Raw genomic sequence first — 27,809 nt, 5'->3', positions numbered from 1 at the left:
TCCAGCCAGCCCTGCCTGCAGGCCGTTCAGCACTTTGAAATCCCCTTCCATTACCAAGTTTCACAACAGCTCTGGGAGGACACGAGATGTGCAAATAGCTTTGCAGGCAGGTTTCTTCAATTTAGGAACAAACTTTTTTTTTTTTTTTTTTTAAAGCCATGGAGAAGCTTGTCAGGAGGAAAAAAAAAAGAAAGAAAGAAAATAAATCAAAGCCACAAATGTATATTTTATAGTCCACTTTTAATTTTTATCTGTGATTACTGCAATGAAGTACACCCAATTGCCCATGAGACAAGATAACACGGTTCTTAGTACAACCAACATAATATCAAAAGATAAACCTCAGTGCAAAAACGTACATCTGAAGACAACCAAAGCAGTTAAGACATGTAGTGTGCAAACAGCCTTTTTCAATGCATGTAACTTCTGGCTGGGTGAAACAAGATGGCAGCAGGTTTGCCGGGCCGTTCCTCGCAGCCCTGGAGCAGCACTCAGCTCAGCAGCCCCATTCAAGACACTGCAGCAATGCTTTGGTTTCACCTCTGCCAGGGTACTGATGAGCTCCAATTCAACCAAAGTCCAGAAGGAGCAACCAAGGGTTGGAACTCAGCTACAGACAGATGGAAGGAAGTCCAGACAAAGAAGGAGGAGGGAAAAAGCCCGAATGTATACACAGGCATGAAGCATGAAAACACAGAACTGGCAGAGCTAAGAATTACTCCAAGACTTTCTCCATTTATAGTAAGCTAATCGGCTGTGAACCTAAGCACTGCAGGAAGACCCAAATAGGACCTGCAGCCGTATTTCTGCGCAGCGGTTGATGTGGTGACTTCGTGCACAGACATCGGATTAGAAAAGTCTGGTTTTATTTCTCACTGGTCTACTGAATAAAAGTAAGTAACAAAGTGGTTATTTTGTACAGAAAAACATCCCCAGCACTTTCAAGGTGCTCCAAACTGCAACACGAGGAACAAAGAAAGACGCCGATCTAAATCTCACCCCTTTCCTTCTCCAAAATATACAGGACCACAAATTCAATTTTACATGGTAAGAAAATATATACACGTTAAAGTAAGCGTACTTTTAAAAACCGTATACAACATTAGTGAGAAAAAGATAGGAACATTAATAAAATCACATACAATATATTCAAACATAAGAAGCAACTGCAACCAGATGGAATGTTGTCCCACAGGGAGCGCTGGGCAGAGCAGAGGGCAGTGCATACCTGCATACCGACACACCATTCCTACTTTCAGCCTCAGACAGTCCTGTTGTCGGAGATTCCCTTTGAGGTAGATTCAACCGATTCCGAAGAGACACGCTGGGATTAAAAAAGGGACTTCTTTCTGCCCTCAGATAACGATGTAACACTCACCGAGACAAAGAGAAGTTAACAGTCCTGTGAAGGGTGCAGAGACTGCAGACTTCGCCTACATTTGAAAGGCAAGACAAAACACCGATTCCCCAACAGAACCCCCTCCCTGGAGCCTGCGGCCCACTCACAGCAGCTCCTTTACACACAACATGCAGACTTCAGATTTAACTTTAACGTTAACCTTACTTTACATTCCTGTCAAGCGGTAGGAAGTTTACTGTACAGGAGAAGATAGGTCAATCTACACAAATTAAAAGGAAACAAGACTATAAAACACAACTGTAGCAGTATTAAAAAAATCTGGATTTCCCATTTGGTATTCTACCCACTGTGACTTCCTGTTCACACACACACACGCACCACAGAGCCCACAGTGTACGTTTAAATTACAGCATTCACACGGAAAGCACACACACAGGGATTACATCTTCCCCCCATTACTGCAAACAGCCCACGGAGCTCTGAGCTCACGCTGTGTATGCAGCAAGACTTTGCACAAAGGAATTCACTACTCATACAGCTTTCAGTTAACGTTCACATGCACTGGCCACCTCTCCTCCAATCCTCAAACTTGATATTTTAGGAACAGCATTTTCTCCATTTAGAGAAAGCGCTTAAAGGGATTTTTCTTTAAAGAGTAGCACAAGGCCACTCGTGTAAGGGAGCTTATTTACAATAGGATCTTACAAAATCACTTCCTGTGCAGTCACATTCACTGCATAAATAACATCTGAAGATGAGGAAGTTAAAACGAATGCACTGCAGTAACAGCAAATGCTACTGTGTTATTTGTATTAAGTTCTGCTTTGTTATTTGTTAGAAGACAACAGAGCAAAGCAGCATCCACTTACATTGTATGGGCACAGCCTCTCTTCAGCTGTCTCCACCCTCAAGTGAACAAAACACCCCATCACTTGTGCACACATCACTGCCATTTTATTATTTAGAGACTGGATGGTCAGACCAATTAATCTTGCTTTGCAGACCAAGATGTGTGGGCAGCTCTGCTATTCAGATCAGTAGCGAAGCACTTCCTCACCTGCTTACAACAGAGAAGGTATAATACTGTTTCTAGACTCATTTCACATCACAGGGCAGTTCTTTTCCAGCCATCCCAAAGCAATACTTATAGGTTATAGAAAACCAATACACACAGTTTCCAAAGACGTGTCACAATTAACAGCGGAAATAAAGCTTCCTTCAACTTTCAACATGATAAAATTCAATCTAGACAGAGCTACAGAAATAGCTGCTGCTTCAGTTCACCCACTTTCAGAAGTGCCACACTGTTCACAGTAAAAGCAATGCCAATCAAATTGGATCACTGTGTTTTTTGTATTTGCTTAAACCAAGCTCAGGTTCTAATTCAGGCGGCCAGTAATTCTTGCATTCTGATCAAGGTGAAGCTCCATTCCTTCTCTACATTCCTCGGTTTCAGATTGGGTTTTTTTGCTGTTATTTCCCTGATCTAGGCAAGATCTCATGAATCTGGCTCCCAGAAGTCATGTAGCTTTCCCTGAAGAGTAGAAACAAAATAGAAAACTCAAAACAAACCAACAAACATTGAAGTAAGGAGGAGAGCAGGCAACTGCTTAGTGTAAGATCACATCAGTTTGCACATCCCTACAGTGTTATTTGGAAACACCATCCCCATACGTGAATCAAATCCAAATGTCTCTAAGAGTTGTATCCTTACCAGCTTCCATCATCTGCTAAGTAACTTCTGCAACCACATCTGCCACCTAATTCACTTCCCTTCCTGTAGCAGGAAACCTTAGATACTACAAGTGAGGTCTTTTTCTGAATACTGCTTTGACTGATCAAATATGCTTTAGAGACAAACGTTAATTACACAGTTTTTAATTGAAATCAGTAGTAAGCATATACGTATAATTTAAACTTCCTGTTAGAAATTCACCAGATTACAAAGTATTAAAGGGTTTTCCTAATCATTGCACAGAATTAGACAGATTGGAGGGGCTATGTTCATCCAGAGCTGTTAAACAGATGTGCTTAGAGCACTGGATTGGAGTAGCCTCCAAGTCAAACTGCCAGACAACAGCAGGAAGTGCCTCGCTGCATTCCTGCCCCACTCAAAAGTCCCTTCTGAAGCATCTGCTAATGACTGTAATAAGAGACAGGCCCTGCAACTTGACTCAGTGTCAGCACTTCAGGGTGTTACATAAGCCATTGGAAAGAACAGCACTTTTGAGGATCCAGGTGATATCTCTGTTATACCCAAGCGAGCAAAGACGGAGTTTTAACTCAATATAAACGGCTCTGCAATATGAAAACAAATAGGAATGTTTCCTCAGTTACCTGAGTAAGCCGGCTGTTCTGTATCAGATCTTGCCATCTGCCGTATATCCTAGCAACTAAGTCTTTCACCTGCAAATTCAGAGCGATTAGTTTAGCCCTTCTGTTAAGAAAAGTCACAAATTACAATGCCACCACCCAAACCAAAAACCCAACGCTGGAGGCTTTCTGGGAGGGAACAGTTTGACAACAGGCAGAGAGCATCACTGCCTGCACTCCAACGACATCCCCAACTCAGGTATCTACACAAACACGTGATTTTCCATGTTTAGTGTCTGTCACCACACAAGTCTCTGGCCTCCAAAAACTCTCTCAGCTCCTTTTCAGTTAGGTTTGTGACATGGGGCTTGTTTCTAACTAGAAAAGGTGCCTGACAATGCAATCACAGAAACCAAGAATGCAGCACCACGATTCCAAAATGAATTCCTTATACAGAAACCTGGTGTGGTGCTGTTTTTTTGCTCTTTTTTTTCCTCCTCAGAGCCAACCACAAGCAGGTGTGAAATACAAGAGCTGAGATTTGCTCTGCGTTCAATGTAAAACCCAGCACAGTGGTCTCTTCTGGTAGCTGCTGCAGTGCTACAGTGAAAAAACAGAAGTAGCAATAAGGAAAAACAGAGCAAGGTTATCCTCTCCCAGTGCAAGGAAAACAAACAGAATAGGGAACTGAGATTCAAAAATTCAAGGCAAGATTCATTAACTCATTGATAGATCCATGCTCTAACCCATCTGGCTGAATAAAAAACCCACAGCCTTTTTGAGAGTTATGAACACAACTGCAAACATCTGACATAAAGCTGAAGAAGGCAATGCTTTTCAACGCTGAGATTCAGCTTGCTATGACAGCATGCAGAGCACGAAAGTCAGAGTTAGGACTACCATTAGCAAGCTACATGCCACAAAGCAAATGAAAGACAATTAGCCAAGCTTGATGCTACACCACATACAGTGTTGGCATAAATACACAACGTTTTAACAACCAACTTAACTACTTTGAAAATAAAGGACACACAAGACAGTCTGGCTGGTTTCTTCTGCTCTCTGTATCCAGCTTTGCATATTGCCTCCATTCCTGAAAGTACAAGACTGATTCCTGTCAGTTATCAGAGGTTGCCACGGGAGAGAAAAGGAGCAACTCTGTTGTCTGAAAGTTGAGATGCCTTCCTAAGAGGAAGACAAGCTCACATCTTAGTGTTGCCGGCATCCTGTTGTTAGCAAAGAGTATTTTCAGTGCATTAAAACAGACCTGCATTTATGCGTACAGACAGACAGCAAAACCAGGAAAAATAAATCCACGAGGAAGTCTTGGAACTTCCAGTGTTGAGAGGAGGGAACAGCACTAGAAAAGACCAAACAAAAGTAACAAGCAAAGGGGTCTTACCTTTGTTCGATAGAACAGCCTTGCATCTTCCCTAATATCACATTTTATGTGCTTATCCAAGGTACTACAAAACTTCAGTAAGTGTTGCTAAATAAAGATAAAAAAAGAGTATGGCTATTTAAATGACCATGTTGAAACTAAAATATTTACTTCAAATATTTCTTTCAGTGTGAAAAAATACATGCTTTAACCTGAAGTTTTCTGTAAACTAGGAAGAAGGAAGGGGGAAGAAGAAAGAAAACAAGACTACAAGATCCTGTATCAGCTGTTGATATGCACCTGACTTAAAAGTTCTATGAGCTTAAATAAGCAATTGTAAAGATTCATTAGAACACAGCTACACATCACAAATGTTGAAGTTCCTGCTAACTAATCTGTAAATCCCCTCTGTTCCCAAAGTAGCAAGAAAAATACAATTCAGGTCTTTCACTGATGGAAAAAGGTTCTGAAGTTACAAGAGCTACAAATAACCTCTTCAGTAACCACGATTCAGGTAATTTCCTTTGGCAGTCCATAGGAATTAGCTGAGAAGGTAAAACATGCACAAGGTTTAAGCACTGATCTTGATACTTCTCTCTATGCTCCTGATGGCTTTAATAACAGTTTTGTAACTCCACCATCCCCAGTAACAGCTCTAAGATCTGACGTTCTGAATTTCATGATAAAATTCCTGCTCTCAGTCTCTCACTGACTTGCTGCAAAGCAGCTGCACTCTCTAAGTGAAATGCAATGAAATTCCACTTATTAACATTTTCAGGTGCCTCAGTGACAGTTCACCCCATCCAACTGCAAGGTAAGTAGAACTGAAATGACAATACCAATTTCACCCAACGTCCAACCTGCATAATATCCAGCTACTGTCCAATTCCACCCCACATCTCACATTCAAGAACAGACTATTTCTTCATCAAGAAATTCAGAAATGCAAGTGGTTTGTGTATGTAGCTGCAGGGTTTTTGATTTTTGTTTTATTTTTTAACTGAATTTTAAATCCCCGTCATAAATCTTCAGGAAGGCAGTTATAAAGATCAAATTCCAAAAGGTCACTGCAAAACAAGTTTTCTCCATACCAAAGGTGGTTTGACTTCATATTACAGCACACAACCACCTCTCTGCAATCGAGTAGGAAACTGAAGCCCTACGGCCTTCAGGGGGAGACAGGATGGGAAGACAAGGGTGTGATGCTCTCTATGAGTAAAAGCAGCTGCCTGAGGATGGATAAAGACTCCACTGAGAACTTATGGGTTGGAATTAAAGAGAGGAAAGGTAAAGGTGACATTACAGCAGTACCTGCTGCAGGCCACCTGACTGGGAAGAACAAGCAGATGAGGCCCTCTACAGACAGAAGAGCAGCTTCACATTCACAAGCTTTGATCTTAAAACGGGACTCCAACCACCTGGCTGCTTGTCAGAAAGACAGTGCAGCAGGACATCAGCCAGAAGGCTGAGAGAGGTGATCCTTTCCTCCCTGCAGCGTGGTGCCCAGTCAACACAGAGTGACACTGCAGAGAGTACAATGAAAGGCCACCAAAGCGATTAAGGGGCTACAACACCTCTCCTTTGAGAAAAGGCTGGAGGAGTTGGGACTGTTCAGCCTAATGAGAAGGTTCAGGGAGATCTTATCAATGTCTAAAAATGTCTGATGGGAGGCTGCAAAGAGGCTGTTTTAAAATAGAGGCTCCTGTGACGGAGGGGATGAGGCACAAACTGAAACACAGGTTTCATTTGAATATGAGAAAACACTTCACTGTGGAGGTGGCTGAGTACTCAAACTGGTTGCAGGAAAGGTTAGGCAGCTTCACCCTTTGGAGATACTCAAAAGCTGTCTGGCCACAGTGTTAGGCAACCTGTTCTAGGCAGCACTGCTTGAACAGAGTGGTTGGATCAGATGACCTCCAGCGGTCACTAAACCATTCTATGACTCTGTAAAATGTAAGCAAACATAATGCTTTACCAGCATCTTCACGAGATCATATGACATTTCTTAAGAGCCAGGAGTGGTTCAGTGGGACAGAAGACTTGCACAAACACCATGAAGCAAGCAACTCACAGCAAATGCTTGCAGAAATCGGAATCAAGACTACCAGAAGGCCAAACAGAAGGTCTTGGTTAACAGATATTCACTCTTTGCAAGAAGGGAAATACTGCTACAGAGAGCAGAAGAGATACAGTCCTAGCCTTCACTTGCCACACGACTGCACCCCAACACAGCTGTTATATGTTTCAGCATATTTTACTGGTTATTTTCAAAGCGTTTTTCTTCTAGATTGAAAAATTTCAGCTTCACAATAAAGTTTACACAGGTTCACTGAAGTTCTGAGAATCTGTATTAATCTCCATTTATTCTGTGAAAATTAACACATCTGCTGATCTACAGCCTTCTCTTTTTCCATAATTCCACTTGGAAAAACGCAGAAGTTTTCCTTTGCATTTACTGCAGAGAAAAGCCCTTTGCTTTGCCTCTGAGCAGAAGTTTATTAATGATAATTACTATATCAAAATCTAAAGACCTGGTCACTGAAGTTACTCACCCTTTGGTCAGCGTTTACAGTGTCAAAGAAACTAGCTTCACTGACCAGATGGAGCAGGATGTAGATGAGGTAATATACCTGTAGAGAAACAAACAGAGCTGTAGCAGCCAAAACCATCTTAACACAGAGCATCCTCACTGCTTCAATAATTTGGTGTCATGACTTCAGTGGCACCTTCAACAAACAAATAAGAGGACAGACTTTTTTGTTCCTAAATAATTGGAAGTAATACATTCATATATCATAACATTTAAAAACAATATTATGCTGTTGTAAGTTACCTAGATAGCCCACAAAGCTTTCTGGGCCTTCAGTTACAGAAAATCAAATTCACATTTGGCATCATTTTCCCCATCACCTACATCCAGACCAAAATACTTGCTAATACATTTCATAGTCTCAAATAACCAAACCAATTCTGAATTTTCAGCTGAATGGAAGTTTTCCTAAATTAGTTTACAATAAAAGATTTGTTTTCAAAATTGCAGGTGTAAAAAACACAAATGCAAAAAAAAAAAAAAAGTCCTGTTGGCTACATACCTCCTGTTCCAGCTCTGTATTAATGTGCTCTTTAATATGTTCTTCACTGACATTCTGCTGCTCATCTTTTCTCATCTTCTCTAGCAGATTAGAAGGCTTCATGTACACCAGATACTGATGCAGAAGAGACATCTATAGATACATGTGCATTTACAAGTGGGATTGTTTTACTGGCAATGGAGAATGTGAAACAGAGCACCACTATCATATTATCTAAGACAAGAACATCTATAGCAGGGACTTAATTAACATTGATGCTTTTAAGCTCTGGTTTATGAATAGTCAAGAACTGCCAAAGTGTTTACATGTTTATAAAGTGTTCACATCCTCACCAGCAGATCCCTCCTATGAAAACAAAGTGACTCCACACAGATATGTAAGAGGAGGACTGAAGAGAAGTCTGCTCTTCTTTCAGTGTTCAAAGTGAACACTTAGGCACATAAGTAATATTGCACTTGAAGTGCAGAATATACTGGTTTCACATGTCAAACACTTCCATTAGTAATCTAAACAAAAGTCAGTGACAGGCCATTCTTAAACAGGAAACTAGGCCTATGGAACCACACAAAGTACAGTCGAGCACAACGACAACAACATGGATGTTTTCTACACCCAGACGTGCAGTACCTGCTGGTCACAGTCATCAGGTATCCTCGTGTGCTTTTTGTTAAGCAGCTTTGCAATTATCACAAGGCTCAGGCGCCGCCTTACTTCCCTGAAAAACAAGCACGGGATTTTTTAAAACTCATTTCCCAGGTAACATCTCACATTCACTGCTGCTACAAAGCCTAGCAAAGCTACATTACAGAATGTTACTAACCTAGAAAGGAGGCCATTAAGACATAAACATTCTTGCCTTAATGCAGCTTTTTATGCATAATAGTGCTACATACTTGCCTCCGAAAGCAAGGGGCAAAGTCACTGTCATCTCTCAGCTACACTACAATATTTATTTCAGCACACAGAACTCATAACAGACTGACACAAAAAAATCAGATACATCACCCAAAGAACATTTAACTTTTGGTCACTCAGACAAAAACGGTGATAGATGTTTGAATCTGAAGCTGTCAATCGTTTTTCTACCATAAAGCACCAGGAAGTCTGCAGTCCATGAAATGGAAAACAACCCTTTTTCACAGAAGAGGTGATAAAGAAACGATATTCAAACAAAAACTGCACATAGAACAACCAAAATACACAAGAAAACCCAAATACTTGGTTCAGTGTTGCTTTTGCTTGTTTGGTGTTTTGGCTTTTTGCTTGTTTTGAAGTATTAAGAAAAACAACCCGAACCACCACTTCTGTAACAGCTACTGCATTTCTCAGGCTTTGGGTTTACACAAAGAAATCAGCTGTTGTAGTGCCATTACCGTCCACGTGTTATCCAGCTGGGCACCAGCTGAACCAGCCACAGCAGATTATGGTGCTGACTGGAGAGTTCGCTCACCCCCAGGCAGAGCTCAGGCATCTGCAAAAGAACAAAAACAATTCAAGAAATCCCCAGATTACCGAGTTGTGCATACAGCAGGTGTTTGTTTTATTTGCTAAGAAATACACATCTGCTCCCAAGCAAAATACACAGCATAGATGTTAACAGAAATGGGGCTAGCAAGAGATGATGCCCATGAAGAGACTCCCACTGACTCCCACTCCCTGCTGAAGAGCATTTTGCAGTAGGCTGTGATCAGGTTGCTTTTGCTCCCTGCAATCATTGGCTTCATTCTGTCAAACAGCTGTCTTTAACCAGTATCCACCCAAATCACTGCCAGCTCAGTACAACAGCCCCATGCAGAAGAGACAGGCAGAGTGTTACTGGGCAAACACTCTCCTAGTACGACCAATCACCTCCCAAATCCCACAGAGCTAAAAAGCCCTCAGTTTGTTCATGTTACATTGTCAAGCAGTTCTTTTCTACTATGCCAAGGAACAAAAAAAAAAAAATTGAAACAAGCTTCTTAAAAATTAAATTGCACTTCCATAAACTTAATACCAGAAAATGAACTCCAAAGTTACCTTTGTATCCCAGTCTTTAATACTTATTAGAAGCTTTGTGAGAAGGCACTGGAAATCTATTAAAGAGACTTGCTTTAGCTGTTTGTCCAAGCTTATTTTAAAAAGCAACAGAAGCAGCAGCAATATTTCTTGATCTGTATATCCATCTTGAATTACTGTTGTGCAGAAGTCTAAAAACTTAAAAACAAAAATAACATTAAAATCTGAAATTAGGTTCTATTAAAGGGTAATGAGAACTTAAGTTTTGCACCATCACGTTAAAATTTCCTTCAAGCAACAACTTGTCACTGTAACACTTATGTATCCATAGCTTATCTCCTAGTAATTGCCTGCATTCTATTCCCCCCCAAGCAGCTCCTGAAGGATCACCTGCTGAACATGAAGCTAGATGCTATGCTAGGGTTTTATCTACTCCAAGGACCATGCTCAAAGCTAAATTAAAGTACCAGGGTTTTTGCTTGCAAATAAAAAACCCTGTGTGCATTAAGTGGGGTTTTCTCACCTTGATGACATTCATTAGATTGCTTTCTGGTAAACAGAAGAAGGCAGGACTGGCAGAGTCGGCAAATCCTCCCGGCTGCTCTTTGCTCACTGTTCCTTGCCTCTGACTTCTAATAAAAGAGACACTAATTGGAGCAATCAGCAATTCAAATGACCACAAAGCCTTATCCGCATCAAATTGAAGGAAAAAACCCCTCATGTTTTAAGCACCTTCAAATGACAACCGTCCCCAGCTACAGAGCACACACACCTTAAACTTGTAACTCATTATTTACAGGTAGGCTACAACTCTTGCAAACCCCCCTTAGGAAGCCGTAGGGCAACAAACGACACTGACTCCAAGCAGAAGACACCAAAGGGTCATGAAGGACCTAAGCAATAGATATCAAAATGAAAACACTTACAAAATATCCCGCTCATTAAAGTTGGGCTGAAGATGTTGCAATGGAAAGAGAGACCTGAACATAATACCCATATTGACAAAAACAGTTGTGACATCAGCTAGAGAAGGGATCCACGGTTTAGACTGCTCATCACTGATGGAGGCTACAAGTAAGAGATATGGGACATATTAGTTTGAGTTATTTGCATTAACTCCTTCCCAGAAGTTTAATCATTTTAGTAGCTCTGATCTCAGAAGAATTGCTGCTACTTGCAGAACCACAGCAGGGCTACAGTAGTCTAATGCAGTATTTTACACTAAATTCTACACCTCTGTAGAATCATTAAGTCTCGAAAGACCAGGAACATCATGAAGTTCAAGCATCAAACACCCATGATGGCTCTGACCACATCACTCAGTGTGACATCCAGCTATTACTTCAAGAAAAACATCCACAAATATAAACAAATAAAACTTGAGACATTGTAGTTTCAGATCTCAGTGTTCTACTCAGTTAAAAAAAAAAATGCATCTTTAGTTTAGCAACAGAACAGAATGCCTCAGAACATCCTGGAGACTCTACAGGAGGCAACACTGTAGTTTAACAAACTTCTCAGGAATAACTGCAGGTGACTTCGTCCTGTTTCAAGAGAGATACAGAGATGTGCTGAGACCCCTCTGAGTTCTCTGAGCACTCACTGATCAGTTTCAGTGACTCCTTCCAAAACAACCTGAGCACCAACAAAGCAATAAAAGAGGCTACAATCCCTCTCATACCAAACAAGTCCTGTTTCCAGTGACATTCAGAACACATAGAAAAATTTCAATAGATCTGACCAAGTGCTTCAAAAGTGAACTTGATTACTATAATGATGTTAACTGGCAAACCGTCACAGTGACTGTGATGGATCTAAATGAAGACATGGGGAACATACAAAGGATCTTGAGTAGCAACTCAAGAAGTTTTTAGAGTACAGATGAAGGAAGGCAGAACACACAAACAAGCAACCCTTCAAGGTGTTTCTGTGCATGTATACAGTTGTGCATGCATACAGCTTCTTTCATCATTAATTTGGAAAGTGAACTATGCAGTGTTGGGTGCCACTAGGTGAAAACCATCTTGTAGTCCCCCAAACTACAAAAAGCTTTTAATGTAGAAGACAGAAAGGACTTTTGATCAAACTGGACTCCTCCTCAGGTCAATCCCATTTGTGAAAGATAGAACAAGTGCAAAAGGTTCTGTACCACATGCACAGCTAGGCAAATATACACCAGGACGACATCTTGTGGTAAAGCTTGCACACCCTTACTGAGGACCAATTCAAGACATGAGCCAGAAACTTCTGTTGCTTATGTCAGAAACACAGAACAGAACCAGTGCTTTTTTCCTCCCCCTCTGTTTAGCAGAAGAGAGATGATTTTGTTCAGTGGTAAGTTCTCCATCTCTCAAATACTCACCATTGTTTAGTGTTATTTCTATCAACTTGTCTAAAATCTGGGTGGAAACACAATAGCTAGGATGAACAGACATCATCTGTGCAGGAGAAAAAGAGAGCTGTATGTCAAATACTGAGCTGCACGACCTCAGTTTTCTTTAGTAAAATAAAAACAACAAAACAGCAAATAAATACCAAGCCCTCTTCAGCAACGAAAACAGAATAATTATGGATCATTTCAAGCAGCACACATGTTCTGCGAATACATTAGAAGCAGTTGTTTGCAGTACCAGAATGCTACAACCCCAAGTTGAATCCATCTAGTCATAAGAAGGTATTGAGGAGTAAGAGAATGGAGGTATCACATATCCTTTTGGAACCCATTTCTACCTGGGATCAAATTGAACTCTTTAAACAGAAGCGAGGGCAACTGAGAATTGACTGCATCCTTTACCAATCACGGGTAAATTGAGCATCTTCAATACTCAGCCAAAACAACAAATGCCTGACTACAAAGATACAACGGAGAAATACACATCATGCTTCCTGGTGTCTTTCACCTCATTTTGCCCCCCATGTGTTAGACAATTTTGTGCTGGCTGAGCAAACTGAGCTGCCTCACACTCCCACCTTGTCTAAAGGATGTCAGAGCTCATATAAGCAGTGCAAGGCAATCTTTCCCCAGCTGGGGAAAATGAGGTAAGAGGACAAAAATGTTCCCCTTTTGCTAGAAGCAGAAAGTTAGTCAACTGACTGGCTGCAATCCTACAGGCAGTCCAGTTTTATTTTTCATTTTAGGAATGGTTGGCAAATAGTAATAGAATGAAGATAGGACAGGGGCATTTTTGAGAGTAACAGAATGATGCAAATTCCCAACACAGACGTCTAAAAAGAAAACTGCCACACTTCCTTCGAGTGTCTCTAGACTTTTTGAGCCAACGTTTCACAAATACAAAATGCAGTACTTAGATTTGCAAGGTGATGTCTGTACAAATTGCAGAGTGCACTTTTTTTTTTGAGGGTGGAAGGAAACAAATTAATGTTTGCTTCTGATTTGCCCCACACTTGACATCCTGAAATACCTCCTCACCCAGCATGGGTTGTGCCACTTTCACACGAAATACCGTGTACAAAGACAGGCAAGGTTAGGAGGTTTTGCAGTCACTCAGGAAACGGAAAGAAAAAAAAAAAAGCCATTGCCAGTGTTTCATTTCTAGTGACAAAATATTTCAGACTGCAGGGGAAAAAATATATATATCAGAACCCATAAAAAAAGTTGTTTTGGATTAAAGAATTGCTAACCTAATGCAACAGATTCACTGGTACCAGTTATCTGTACTGTGACCAGCCTTCAGGAAGAACAGTCTATCCAGACACAATTTCTTCTCACAATTTAAAAGCAAGATTCTCATAAATAGCTAAATGCCCAATCCATTTTTCAGTAAGGTTTTCAGAAATTCTCAGTGAGAGGTTGTATGGCCTTACCTGAAAAAGCCACTTCAGAATTGGAATGGGACACACACTGCAACTGTAAGAACTCAGAAAACCATGAACAGCCAAAAAAAGCTGCTGTGTTACATCAGAACTGCAAGACAAAGTGGAGAAGAGAACAATCCATTAGTGACTGCAGCAGCAATCTCACAAAAGCACTGAGAACTTCCCCACCCCTCAGATCACCAACAGCAGATGCAGATAAGTTCATCTTATCTTCATAGTTGACCCTTCATATGCTCTTACCTGCTGTGAGATGCTGTAGCAACTGAACTTTATTCTTGACAAAATTTTTAAGTGCTAAGTGGAGAACAGCTATCATTATCTCCAAAATGCCATACCACAAGATTTGGAAACATTTTTATTATTGGAGAACAATATTAGCAAACAAACACTGATTTATATCACTGTACTGTGAACTGTTATGCCTGTCTACACAGACAGGCTGCTGGATTCCATCAGGTCAGCAAGATTACCTTTTTTCCCTTCACTGTTCAATGAAACTTGCACATTCTTTTACAGGTAAAGAAAAGAATGTTTGAAGTTGAAACAACCTCAACTGTTTTTTTTTTTTTTTTAAAAAAAGAATCTTCATTTTCAGTAATCTGGAGGTAAAAATTAAGCTACTAAAATCAAATGGTCTCGTCTTTGCCTTGTTTTGCTGAAGTGCACAAATAACTGTTGGGAGAACAGAAAATCGGTAAGATTTTGTAGTAAACTATTTTAAACTTCCTTAGAAAGTAAAGTATGCCCTAAGCAGCTGAACTAATGATACCCAATTAACAACAGCCAATTTCCCACGTACACCTCTTTAGTCTCCCCTGTTCTCAGTAACTACTGGGACTGGGAGGTCTCCTGAGAAACCCAAGTCCTGACTTCTCCATAAACCATGCACCTATCTGACTGATGAGGTGGCTAGGAAGACCTCCATTTGTCAATTGGAGAGCCAGTATGTAACAGCTGGGTGGCTTCAAAACACCTAAGCAATTCAATCATCACTGCAACGGATGATTCATTTACTTCTCATTCCTCCAGTTACTGATTTACAAGATACTTCTTGAAGCTTATAACCCTGTGATCTTTAAATCATATTAACAGATAGGCCCCAATCCAGAAGAAGGCATCACAAACACAACATCCTCAGGAGGCAAACAGAAACCTCTCTCCTCCTCACACCCACAACAGCACACACACACACACACCAAATCCTCTAGCACGTTATCAATGCTCTCAGTCTGACAGAGCCAGCTGGCAGTAAATCACCAACTGAAATCAATGGAATTCTTCAGGATTTGCACTTGAGGTATTACAGAAGAATTTGTCCATCTACCTGCAGCCTGACAGCCTCAAGAACACACCTCTTAGCAGCGTGCTAACTGCTGTACATGCGCATTATTTGCACTTTGAGCTCAGTGACTGAATTTAACTGAATGCCATAAACTGACTTCCTGCAATCTTAACTATGAGGAATCTGAGGTCCCAGGCCCATTCAGCACAGGACATTCTTAAGCAGACATAATGCAACGTTGCATAACGCAACTTCATCACTGAGGTTCTCTTTCTGCCTTGGGACAGTTAAGCTTTTGTACCCAGCACAGTAGAATCGCAGAATCACTCAGATTGGAGAAGACCTTAAAGATCATCAAGTCCAACCATGACTGAGCATACTACCCTAACTAACTACCCTCCACTAAATCATGGCCCTGAGCACCACATCCAAACAGTTTTTAAACACATCCAAGGATGGTGACTCAACCAAGTCCCTGGGGAGCCCATTCCAGTGCTTAACAACCCTGTCTGTAAAGAAGTGTTTCCTGATATCCAACCTAAACCTCCCCTGATACAACTTCAGGCCATTTCCCCTCGTCCTGTCACCAGTGAGAAGAGACCAGCCCCACTCTTGCTGTAAGCACCTTTCAGATATTGGAAGAGAGCAATAAGGTCTCCCCTAACCTCATTTTCCCCAGACTGAACAGCCCCAGTTCCTTCAGTCTCTCCTCACAGGGCATATTCTCCAAGCCCTTCACAAGCCTTGCTGCCTTCAGTATAAGCACTGAAGAGGCCAGAGCACTTCCTCACACCTCATTTAAGATGTTTTCGTAAGAATCACTGAAGAGGAAAGAAGGAAGGGTCAAGCAGCTATTCACTGTTCCATATAACTAAGCTAGAAAGGACAATTTCAGGAAACGAGTCAATCTTGCCTACAGTTCATTTGCATGCCAAGATGCTGTTTTAACTTAAGAACTGCTAACACTTGTGAAAATCCTACAACTAAACACAACAGAACAAAGAGGTTATTCTTACCTAAGAAGAAGTTTTTCCATAGGATTTTGAGGGATGAAATGGAAATTCCTCAAGTCAAGGTCATGTTGATTGAAGATTTTCCCAGAGATTGATAAATCAAATACATCTTCTCCAGGATGGTAGTCAGGTATAGCATGAGCTACTACTGAAAATCTCTTTATAAATGCCCTGTAAAATCCAAAATTGCTTTTATGAATTTGAACAAGAGGCTATTTGCTGTCTGAGACAGTCATTTTCAGATGATGAACACATCAGCCTTATGTGAAAGCTGAGTTAGGTTAATGCACAGTGACATCTGAGAAAATCCACTCAGCCCCCAAAGACGACAGAAATGGCTCATGATAGACATATTAACAACAGCTGATGAACAAGGGGCAGATTTGAGAAAAAGACTAAGAAAAAAAAAGAACTGGATTTAATTGGCTTTGGAATAGGAAGGACCTGTGTTCTTCTGAGAGGTCTCCATTCTCCACAGCATTTTCATTTTCTCCATCTGAAGAATCAATTTCCTTTCTCTGTACGTCTTCTCGCAACCGCTTTTCCAGTTCACCCAGCCTGCAATACCAGTAACAGCAAAACATATCACCATTAAGCATCACTTACTAGACTCACACCACTTAAGAAAAAGCATTTATTAGCACATACACCTGCTTACCACCAGTGACTGCCATCAGCACACACACCACGTTACATTTTTGCCCTGAAAGAGCGCTCATTAGTTCTACCCACTGAACTGCGTACCTGCGTGCAAACTGACAGTCTACACAACTTTGGAAAACAAAACTGAGCTGCAGATGACTTTGAAGAAACTTGTGTAGTCAGCCCACAGAAACAGTTTTTATTTCATGCCCAACCAGCAGCCATTAGCTGGTAGGTGACCTACAGCAAAGGCAGCAGTAAATTTAATCCAGCTCTTGCGAGAGACAGATATGTCATATATCACTCACTACTGCTTGCAGAGAGCCTGTCACTTAGCTTCTCAAGTAAAGCCATGCTGGTAGGTCCTATCAGACCTATGGCAGTAGTGCCAGGAGGCAAAGCTTAACTTGCTGTCACTCAAATCCCATCATGTTTGGGGAGACAAGGTAAGTCTGAGCTTCTACAACTCCATATTAAACTTTTGAAAGTAGCTTTAAAAACAGCAAACCTTTTAGATTGCTCCTTCTCCTTCAAGAGATGTTCTAAGCTGTTCACATACGACACCTGGGTACCAACAGGAGGCTTAGAAAGCTGCAAAGGAAATAGTAAGACATTTTAAAACTACTGCAAACTACTCTATCAGTCGCCGTAATGCTATTATGGGTGATAACAGCAGGGTGGCAAAGTCTTCAGCTGCAGCAAATGAGAATAAGCCCAAATGCAGCAGCCATCGATACAGAAATGAAGGAAAAGAGCTGCTTATCTTTGGAAGGCCTCAGGTAGGCAGGGATCTGCACTAAGAGATGCCTCCAGCTCCACTGCCAACCCTTAAATGAGGTCTGGGAAGGGATGGATCCTGGCTCCACACAATCCAGTCACTCTGCATTGCCTGCACCTGACCTCTCCTGGGCTGGCCCTGCCTTCCCACCTCAATCACTGCTTCAGGCCATCGCTCAGCATTTCTGCTCTAATCACTATTAGCCTCTTCCAATTTTAAATACACTTGACCTGAAGGTAAAATTTCAAAAGAAACCCTGAAAAGCCAAACAATTAATAGTTGGATTTCTCAGTTCCTTGACAACTTTCTGTAGTCAAATCTCTCAGTGATTAATTCAGAAATGATCGTGCTTCACAATGAATCTGAAGAGCAAAGCAAGCCTCTGTTTCTCTCCCTAAAGCCAACCTGCAGCTAAGTCTTTGTGAACAACATTTGCATCAGAAGCCTTTACTGCACAGCTTCATTGCAATCCACAGAGGCTCCAGGAATCCCCCACTCCTGTGCACAACTCAACTGAAAATGATTCAGTGCATCTGTGTTACTTTCACCATTTCCTGAAGTGCAAAACATCTCTCTGTTACATCGCCTCCTAAGTCATCAGATAAGGGAAAGCTTCAGGTGAGAATCCTAACACAGAAACAAATCAGTGGGAAAACATGGGAATGTTGAAGTCCACTTTCCTTACTTCACAGCCATTTAACATGACCAAAGTGAACAATGAGAAATCAAGAGTGTACTCCAACTTGCACATGTGCTCCTTCTTACAAAAGACAAAAATGCCAGTACATGCTGAAACCATGGTCATGGAAATTCTGGGACAGTTCTCAGTTGTTTTGTCTGTGCTGGTCACCAGTTACACAGAAGGAGGATACACCAAACGATGCAGTCACATCCACAAACACTTGACCTGGGCTGTATCTGTTTATCATTCCTGACCATTAATTACACAGCCACGTCGATTAAGATTGTGGAATATGTATGTAACCATCAAAGTCCATTCTATAATTTGCTTGCTCCATTACTCGTAAGGACAAATAAAGCAATCTGGCTGCCTAACACTTGCTTATGGAAAAACATTTTAAAAGAAACTCAGCGAAAGAAACCATTCCAGAGATTTATAGATGGGAGATGAGTAGGACAAGAGTACAGCTATTCTGCCAACAAGTTTTTTTCCTGTGGTGTAAAACCGTGGTGGGTTTCCCCCAGTCAGCAGCTAGGCAACAGAACCTGCTCACTCTTCCCTCACCATGCAGCAGGGCAGGATGAGCAAAAGCGAGCACGTTCTTGGGGTTAGATAACAGTTAAATAAGAGAAGGGAAAACAAACCAACAAGTGATGCACCTGGCATTCCCTCACCATCAGCTCCCAGAAGCAAGCCACCACCTACCTTGTCTCCAAGCAGAGCCTTAAGAGCTGCCTGCCAGAAGCTCTGCAGCACCTTTCATTTCATGGCAGTGCATGACGACGTGCCAGGATATCCATGGGCCAGCTGCAGCCAGCTGCCCTGCCTGTGCCCCACTATGGCTTCTCTCCCCCTTCTGGCCTCCTCACTTCAGGGCCACAGCACGGAGAACAGAAAGAAGCCTTCACACTGTGCCAGTACTGCTCAGCAACAGCTGAAAAACCAACGGCTTACCAACAGTGTTCTGGTCACAAACACGAAGCACATCACACTGAAACACCCGCTGCTGGGCAGAAAGTTAACACCAGCCTTGCCAGACACACTTGAGTACAGCCATTCAAACCTACATCAGCTTTGTAGGAACGCTACACCCAGCACAGGTGCAAGACTTTGCTAATGAACATTACAGTAGAGCTGCAAAGCTACAATTTATTTGACACACTGCCACTGAATAGGGTAACTTTTAAAAGACAAATCAATTCATTGCCATAATACCCTGTCATTCATCCCTCGTGAGCAGAATTCATTCCATGTTTTGAAATCCTAAAGTATTTCAGTTTCCACAAAATTCAACCTCAAGGAAAACACCAGGCAGACCAAGTACTGGACACAGATTTTTGAACCCTCTCAAGGGCAAGAAGCACCCTTACACTGACTGCATTCTGCTGCACAGCACAGGACCCTCAAGTAAGCCAAGTCCCCAGCTTTGCAGGGAAATAACTGAGTTTACACACATCAAGAACAAAGGAAGACAGTCATTGAAAAAAAAGATACTAAAAAGATACTAAAAAAGCTGACAATGCTTTTTTTTTTTTAAATCCACTTACATGATTTGTCAGAGCCGTGGTGCCCTTGAGGAGATCATCAAAACTGTCTCCTTCCAGGGCTTCTGTCTGAGGCCTGCCACTTGAAGACAGGATTTCTTGCAATGGTATGAATGTTTCATCGTCATCATCATCATCTAGAATGCACTCTAAAGTCTCATCTTCACTATCAAAACTGCTTTTTGATTTGCCATTCATATGGCACATCTCTGTACGGGTGCTTCCAACTTTTAACTCTGAGAGTTCTGAAGATACACAATCGTTGTCCTCACATCCTTGTTTAAAAGGCAATGAACACTGAACCCTTTTATCACTCTCTTCCAAGACCGTAAGCTTTTTAGAACCTTCCACTGGACAAAAATCTGAAACATCTTCTAAAGCCTTTTCTTCTGTTCTTGAAGAAGTGCTGCTGGGTGAAATACCATCAGCTCTATTGAGCGTACATCTTTTTGGTATTACCTGAGAGAAGACAGCATTCTGGAGGTGAGATTTCACATCTTTTGTGAGTACAGTATTTGTTTGTTTTACATGGTGTGGAGAAGGCAAGAGAGCACTTTTCTCCTGAGAAGGCAGGGACACGTCCAAGTAGAAGTGTGAGTTGGCCACCTGCAATTGATTCTCTTTGGTGTCTACAACAGAAACCCGGCTATTTTCATTACGACGCTGTGCAGAACATGATGCCAAGCCCCCAGAAGAGCAATTATTTTTCTCATTTTCATGGCTTGAGTCAAGGCATTCCTCTGAGTGAGGAGAATCCCGTCTGGGCAGAGCAGCAGCCTCCACGAGCTGCAGCGCATCCACGCACGGAGACTTCAGCACAATGTTTTTAACCAAAGCAGACCTCTGATTTTTCCCAGTTGCAGAGGACCTTCTCAAAGCAGGGTCACTGGAACTTGCTTCTTCGCACTGATTCGAGCTGTTTGCATACACACTCATGACAGTGCGTTTTCTCTTCCCAGAAGACATCTGGGCTCTACGGCCGACTAATGGAGCAGACTGGCTTTTCCACACACTGGCAGCTTTCTCAGGGGACATTCTCAATGAATTTGGAGAGGATACATCATGTTTTGAGTCCTGCTTGGGTTGGGATGGGTCACCTGTGGAAAAACATTCAAGAAGAAATAAACCACTACTGCTGTTCAAGAAGCTGTCAAAACTGTAACAGTTTACTCTTAAAAAAAAGGAAAAACTCAAACCCCACAACTGACTTACAACAAGCATTTCTACATCAACTACAACTGAAGCTTTTTGACCAGGAACAACAGCACATCCATTCTCCTTGAACACAAAAGACCACGCTTCAGATTTACCTGGCCACTCATCTTAACTAACCTAGAAGTGAAATACTTTGATTTTAGAAGCAGCTCAGCTCCTACAGCAGAACACCACTTCTACAAACTGCCATCAGCTCCCAGCCAGATCCTTGCAGCACTGGCCAACCTCCAGTGCTAGCATAGGTGGAAGGGATTCATGGCAGCACAGGGCCCAGTAGGTTTGCACAGCCAAGGAACCACTCCATGGCAATCCCTGGATTTTTTAGCTTATTTTAAGAACAATCATCCTGGACTGGGCCAGTAACAACGGCGTGGTTGCTTGGCAATTATTAAATCGAGCGAGGTGGGCCATGCAAGTAGAGCAAGACCTGATCCTTTCTAAGAATAATGTTGCCATTCTCAGTTAGCATTACATAGTAGAAAAATGTAGAATTTGGCACATCAAACCACAGGAACATTGCTTCAGAGCGTTATTTTTATACAGTGAAGTTACTTCACTGATCTTATACTTGTTTTATCAATCCACCTCAAGCTTGATTCACATGAGCTTTACAAACCTACTTCTACCTACCCTAGAACAAAATAACTTGGCTACAAGCAGCAAAAATCAGCAAGGATACCAACTAAACCTTACTGTTCTGTTCAGTGGGTTTGTTCTGCTGCTTTTTGTTTGTTTAAGTCAAAAGACAAAATTTGTTAACCACCACAGTGAGTACAGATTTTCCAAATGAACCTCTGAATAGTTTTATGGCCTTTAACACAAAAAGGTAATCACTAACATATAAACAATTCATTCTTCACTAAAATCCCAAATTACTTTTAAGCCTCTTCAAGCTTGCCATATATTAGAAATAGCTTGGACTACACAGCAGCAGTGATTTTTGGCAGGGACTTGATTTATTCCTTACAGGAAACTCCTATCATTTCAATAAACATACCTTGAATCTGCTTCCTCTGATGAGTTACAAACTATTTTTAATGGCTGTCACTATCACTGACATCCATACAATTGTATGCAAATTGTCCCAATCACCTGAATCCCACTACCAAAACAACCCTCTTTCTGAGACAACTTCCACATTCATTTATCTTGCACTCAACTACCATAATACATATCACAAGCTAGAGAATCTATTTTAACTACATGCATGCAATAGAAAAACATAAAGACAGTAAGCGATGAACCTGGCAGCTTAATTAATCCCATCAGAGTAGCACTGCATCTACCTGAGGCAGCCTCCCTCGAAGCAGAACGTGATATTTTTCTTGAATATCCATTTCCCTAAAAATAAAGAGGGAGAGGATAAAATGTTAATTGCACACGTTTTAAAAACAGTGTTGATGTCCTGAGCTGAGCATCGGCTCCGGAATACGTTCAGTCTCACACACTCCCAGAAATACAATAATGTACTTCACGACAAGCTTAAAATGCAGCAGCAATGGTCTCATCAAAAGGACTCTTCATCCACACCCTATTTTTTTTTTTTTCCCCCCAACTTTTCTTCAGATTGACCTGTTTCTAAATCACTGTATTGCAGTAATAATTAAGGCCATTAGCCACCTGTCTCTCTGGGCCAGCTGACCTTCCTCAACAATCCACGAGGAACTTCAACTACAAAACTGCAGTAAGCACAGACAATCAGATGCAGAATGAATGGTGCTAAGGAGAAAAAAGACAAGCTTAATCTTCTTTGTGTTCATTCATACCTTGTGGAGGCACAGTGATTTCCTAAGTAAACACCTACTCTTTAAAGGACTTTCTTGCTTGTCCAAAACAAGAATATAACTCAATTTGTATTGAAATACCACATACTTGATACGGTTACTCCCAGCTCTATCCAACCCCTGTGGCTTAAGTTCATAAATCTGAATTGATATTCACCACAGCTTCTAAAGAGCAGAAATCTGCCAGGCTGTTCCCTATGTTACAACACAAGAAAACACAACACCACTCCCAGAAGGACATCTGCTCTACGAAATAACGACCATATCAATCACACTGCATTTGCATGCTTGCAGCTACATCAGCCTTTTTATTCTCAAGCCAGAATTTCTCATTTACTGAGAAACAATTATGAACCAGCTTACTAATGGCACAACGCAACGTTTACAGAGGAAGAAAAAGCTTTGTTGCACATGCAAAAGGCAGCACTCAGAATTTCAGCCGCATGCACAGCAGTCTCCAGTTTCAATCCTAACCACCTTTCTAAACACACCTGATGTGATACACTTGTTCTTGAAAATGGCTTTAAGTGATGTGCCTTAGATTGCTTCGTTCTGCGCGTCTTCTGCTTTCCTCCTCTGTGCAGAGTTCCCAGTGCTAACCTAAACTTGGAGTCAGGTGGAGTGCACGGCAACTTCAAGAGGAGCCCTGAGCTGTGGCACAGAGATGTGCTGTTTGCATTGCTGTTATTTCTGGCGCCAGCCTTCCAAGAATCAGCTTCTGCTAAAACCCATCCATCCGAGTCTGAGCTGGTCTCTTCTGTATCCATACAGTCAGTTTTCTGCTCCCAGCTGTTTTCACAAGACTGCAGTGTTCTTGTTACATCCAGATACTTCTCACTTCTTCCCTGCTCAGGCTTGACACCTTTATCTTTTTCAGCCAACATATTCCTGGGAGATGCTGCAGTAACAAAGAGTTTCCGAATCACAACCCTTGGCCATGCTGAACCCGGTGCCTTGCATACTGCGTTGTCCTCCAATAAGTTTACAGTGCCTTTTTTCTCAATTCCTTTCCAGAAGGCATCTAATATAGGACTTGTTTTTGGTGTTGGGTCTGGCATCTTTTTCCTTCTAACTTTCTTTGCAGGAGTCGTTTGCTTCTCAAAGCATCCAGCATGTAGAACAGACAGTTCAATTCCTGCATCTTTTACGTTTCCTGTGTCTGAGGAGCACAGCACACTTCTGTCTCTATGGCCAAGGTCTGAAAGAGCAAAAGAGAAGATTTATCATTCACAACCACAATACTGGGGGGAGGGGGAAAGAGTCTTCACCATTGCTTGGTATTTCACCTCTCTCCCACACAGCCTAAAGTGAATTTACTCAATCACTTAGCATTTGTTAGTACTACACAACCTGTTTCCCGTATCAAATCACAACTGCATGATTTTTCACATGGCTGTTGTTGTTATAACCACCCAGCCTAAGCGTGATAAAAGGACTTTACTAATTACATTGCTACTTAAACGTGCTCATTTTAGCAGGAAGTTATTTATTCAGTTATGTTTTTAAGGAAGAAAAAAAGTATAAATGTGCTCATTTAGACATATTTGGCAAATTGAAGTCATTGTGCCACTGCTCCAGATTGGAAAGAGTCAGGATTTATGCAGATCTAGATAATTAAAACTCTATATTTTTTATTTTGTTAGTGGAAGACATTTATATTTACCTTGTTTTAAAACTGGTTTGAAGAACTCTGTAATAGACTGGTTTCTGAAGAGAAAAGATAAATATTATCGTCTGAAAGAACAATACCTACATGCCCACATAGCCAATAAAGCAAAAAGCTGACATTTATTTTTAGAGGGGTTTTGTGGGTTTTTTTGTTTTGCTGTTAATGCCAGCAGCTCTTATTTCAACCTGGAGTTCAGCTTTTGGACAGATCAGAACAAGCAAACCTTTACTCCTCACTAACGAAGCCGTCCTGTCAGCTTCCTCTCAAACACCACTTCTGTTATCAACCCTGTGAGCCTTAACCACCCTCCCAGCTTAAAGCCAAAGAGACCTCACCAGCACCCGGTGCCATGGCATTAACAACCTCTCCATTGCTGCTGGCAGCTCTGGCTGAAAATGCTGTGCTTTAAGGTCAGAATCACACAGACTGCTTATCCCAAGAACAAATCAGCTGCTAATTCAACTCACTATCCCACCAAATGAGTTTTGCCGTCAGATTAATGCAGTGTGTTTGAGGAGAGGCCAGAGCCAGCAAGCAGGAAGGTGTAGAGAACAGGGCCCGTCCTGGCTGCAGCCCAGCTGCGCTCATCGTGCTGTGGCAGCTCCTCAGTGGGAACAGTCTCATCAGCAGCACGGCTTCCAGCAGGAGCTGCAGGCATCTCCTGGCTCCCAACAGGGACAGCCACCTGCAGCCATCTATTTTTACACGCACACAGATCAGCGAGCACTAGCTCACAGTTCTTGAGTGCAGAGCAGTATTTCAGTATTCAGACCATACCTCACTCAGACAATCTGGTCGCTGTTAGACATGGACACCCCCTCACGGGCAATTTCAACTCAACAGAAGAATCAAAAGGCTGAAATTCCCATTTGCTTGTGGCTGCGGCTTTGCTTCCAAGCAGGGAGCACTCAGCACTTGCCTGGGGCCACTCCTGCAGCTCAGAGGCCTCGCAGTGCTCACAGCTTCAGCACTGCCCAGCTTCCCAGAACGGTCCTGGCTCCTAACCAGGCTTATATCCTTATATCCTTGGTATGTGCAATACAAACCACTTGGGCAGACCGAATCTCATCTCTAGTTACTGCACAGATTCCTTCTCTGCACTTGAAGATAAACCAAAGCCAAAGACCTTTGCTCTGCTCATCCTCTCCCCAACCACATCCCTACCTCAGTGGAATCCTTTTGCTGCCCTTCAGTTGAATGCAAGTACTTTGTAACAAGCACCGTATTTGCACCATAATCACGCAGAGCCTTGTAAATCCACAGCTGAGAGACCAGAGGTGCTATCAATAAAAAGTGGATTGTTTGTTGGTTGGTTTTTCGTTTGTTTGTTTTGCTTGGGATAGAAATTGGACTTGACTGCATTGTGATGTGATGTCTCTTGGGCACAGAAACGTACCAGAAACTTCAAGCAAATAAATGAGTTGCGAGAAGAAAGCAAGCAAGCTCATGGTACAGCAGAAGAAAAAAGATGAAAAACCATCACGCTTTCCATTCTGATCTTCGTGCTTATGAAAATACACAACTTCCCAAGAGCACAGGGCTGTAACAAGCAGCTTTCCATTACTGCTTTAATAGAAGGACAAAAACCAGCCCTAAGAAGAGGAACAACTGATGAATCAACATTAATCACTATCTACTGCTTTTTTACCTAGCAACCTTATCTTGAAAAACCTTGAAAAGTACCATCTTAATGATAAAAAAAAGCTATACAGTCATGCATAAAACCTCACAATGTTCTTTTAGAGGACTGTCACACAGCAGAATGTATTTTTTTTTCTTAGATCAAAGTTGTTTTTAAATATTCATGAGCAGCCAAACTGAACCATGTGAGTACTTTCACTTTCACCAGCAGGCAACAACAGAAGAGGAACTGACCTTCTAGCTCCACCCTCTCTTCCAGCCTTCAGGGTTACCAAAACAGAGGATCTGTGTCAACAAACAAAATAAGGCTCTGCTAACAGTGTAAGACAATTGCCACTTGCCTCATACAGCTAGAAGCAAAACCTCCTTGATCTGGCAGCCTCTGAAAAGCCTTATCAAGTCTTTAGCAGAATTAAGACTTTCAGAACACGGGCAGATTCATCAGATCTGAAGACTAACTGTGCTATTAACAAAACTTCTATGAGAGCACATTTTACAATGGGGGGCACTACCAGCGGCAACCTAAGGCTTCTCTTTACAGTACAACTGCTGAAGCCTGCAGACAGGCTTGACAGCAAGCAGTGAGAGACACGACGGGCGTGCAGGCAGCTACAGGACTCACAGATTTTGAACGATGACCTGAAAACACCACCCAGCATCAACTCCTTTTGTCACTGCCAGGCTGCTTGCCCACCACAAGGCAGCTGAGGTGGAAGGGAGTGCTGGGGCTAACCTGGGCCCAACCTTTCTGTGCAACCAGAGCCAGCAGTCACACACACAGCAGAGAAAAATCACAGAACCACGTGTAGTCCCAAGCTGGAAGGGCCACACAAGGATCACAGAACGCGTAGGAGGGGATCTTAATGGTCACCCAGCTCCACTCCAATATAGGCTGCATGCCCCACCAGCCCAGCGCCATCCAACCCAGTACCAGCACCTCCAGCAACGGGCACCCATAGCTCCGGGCAGCGGTGCAGGTGCCTCACAGCCCTCTGACGATGGATTTCCTGCTGACATCCAACCCACATCTCCCCGTCAGCTCAGGGCCGCTCCCCCTTGCCCCGCCACCGTCACCCCGCACACGACGCCGCTTCCCTCCCGCCCGCCAGCTCCCCTCAAGCACTGCAGGGCCGCGCCGAGGTGCTCCGCAGCCGTTTCCTCCGAGCCCATCTCCCTCGCCCAGCCTCCACAGGGCTCCAGCTCTCCGCGCATCCCCGTACCCTCCTCCGGACCCGCCCCAACAGCTCCACGCCCTCCCCGCGCTGAGCGCTCCCGGCCGGCACGCAGCGTTCCGGACGTCGAGACCAACTCCCGGCTCCGCACAGAACCGGCCCCGCTGCCCCCATCTCTCCCTCCGTGCGGGACCGCCGCCCCTCACCCGTACCTGCAGTCCTGGGCCGACCCCCTGCCCGCTGTCGGCCTAAAATGGCGCCCGGAGCGGGTAGAGGCCGGACTCGGTGATGACGAGCCCACGCCGAGCGGACGGGTCATGGCGCGCGGCGGCCGAACGATCCTGCGAGGAGGGGTGGAGATGTGGGATCACCGCCCTACCCCGGCACCATAGCACGGTCGCGCCCGAGA

The 27,809-nt window shown here is 42.6% G+C and overlaps 1 protein-coding gene across 2 annotated transcripts; it reads right to left on the bottom strand.

Moving 5' to 3' along the window:
* Positions 1-221: 221 nt before the first annotated feature.
* On the bottom strand, positions 222-27,809 carry SLF2 (SMC5-SMC6 complex localization factor 2). Of its 2 annotated transcripts, XM_042818370.1 has the most exons (21): positions 27,613-27,809; positions 26,463-26,513; positions 24,582-24,625; positions 23,410-24,116; positions 22,421-22,475; positions 19,923-21,016; positions 17,424-17,506; positions 16,718-16,831; positions 16,277-16,444; positions 13,967-14,066; positions 12,504-12,579; positions 11,068-11,209; positions 10,665-10,773; positions 10,163-10,339; positions 9,520-9,617; positions 8,774-8,861; positions 8,147-8,278; positions 7,607-7,684; positions 5,076-5,162; positions 3,698-3,766; positions 222-2,894 (listed from the first exon to the last, which is right to left on the bottom strand). In XM_042818370.1, exons 1-21 carry the CDS (start codon positions 27,717-27,719, stop codon positions 2,859-2,861), a joined length of 3,615 nt encoding a protein of 1,204 aa, XP_042674304.1. In that variant the 5' UTR covers positions 27,720-27,809; the 3' UTR covers positions 222-2,858. The 2 variants fall into 2 exon arrangements, with proteins under 2 accessions (XP_042674304.1, XP_042674305.1); XM_042818371.1 differs by lacking the exon at positions 26,463-26,513 and having other exon boundaries at positions 27,613-27,808.

The sequence above is a fragment of the Centrocercus urophasianus genome, unplaced genomic scaffold (assembly GCF_019232065.1).
Source record: "Centrocercus urophasianus isolate 14NV4802_14NV808 unplaced genomic scaffold, USGS_Curo_1.0 seq_17, whole genome shotgun sequence".
Classification (NCBI taxonomy): Eukaryota; Metazoa; Chordata; class Aves; order Galliformes; family Phasianidae; genus Centrocercus; species Centrocercus urophasianus.
This window is presented reverse-complemented; position numbering and strand designations above follow the sequence as displayed.

Excerpts from the sequence above, each read along its gene's own strand:
- SLF2 (XM_042818370.1), bottom strand. The coding sequence starts at position 27,719 with ATGACCCGTCCGCTCGGCGTGGGCTCGTCATCACCGAGTCCGGCCTCT. Across the intron at positions 11,210-12,503 it reads AGAAATAACACTAAACAATG|CCTCCATCAGTGATGAGCAG; the intron begins GTGAGTATTTGA and ends TCTTACTTGTAG. Across the intron at positions 2,895-3,697 it reads AGAACAGCCGGCTTACTCAG|GGAAAGCTACATGACTTCTG; the intron begins GTAACTGAGGAA and ends TCTACTCTTCAG.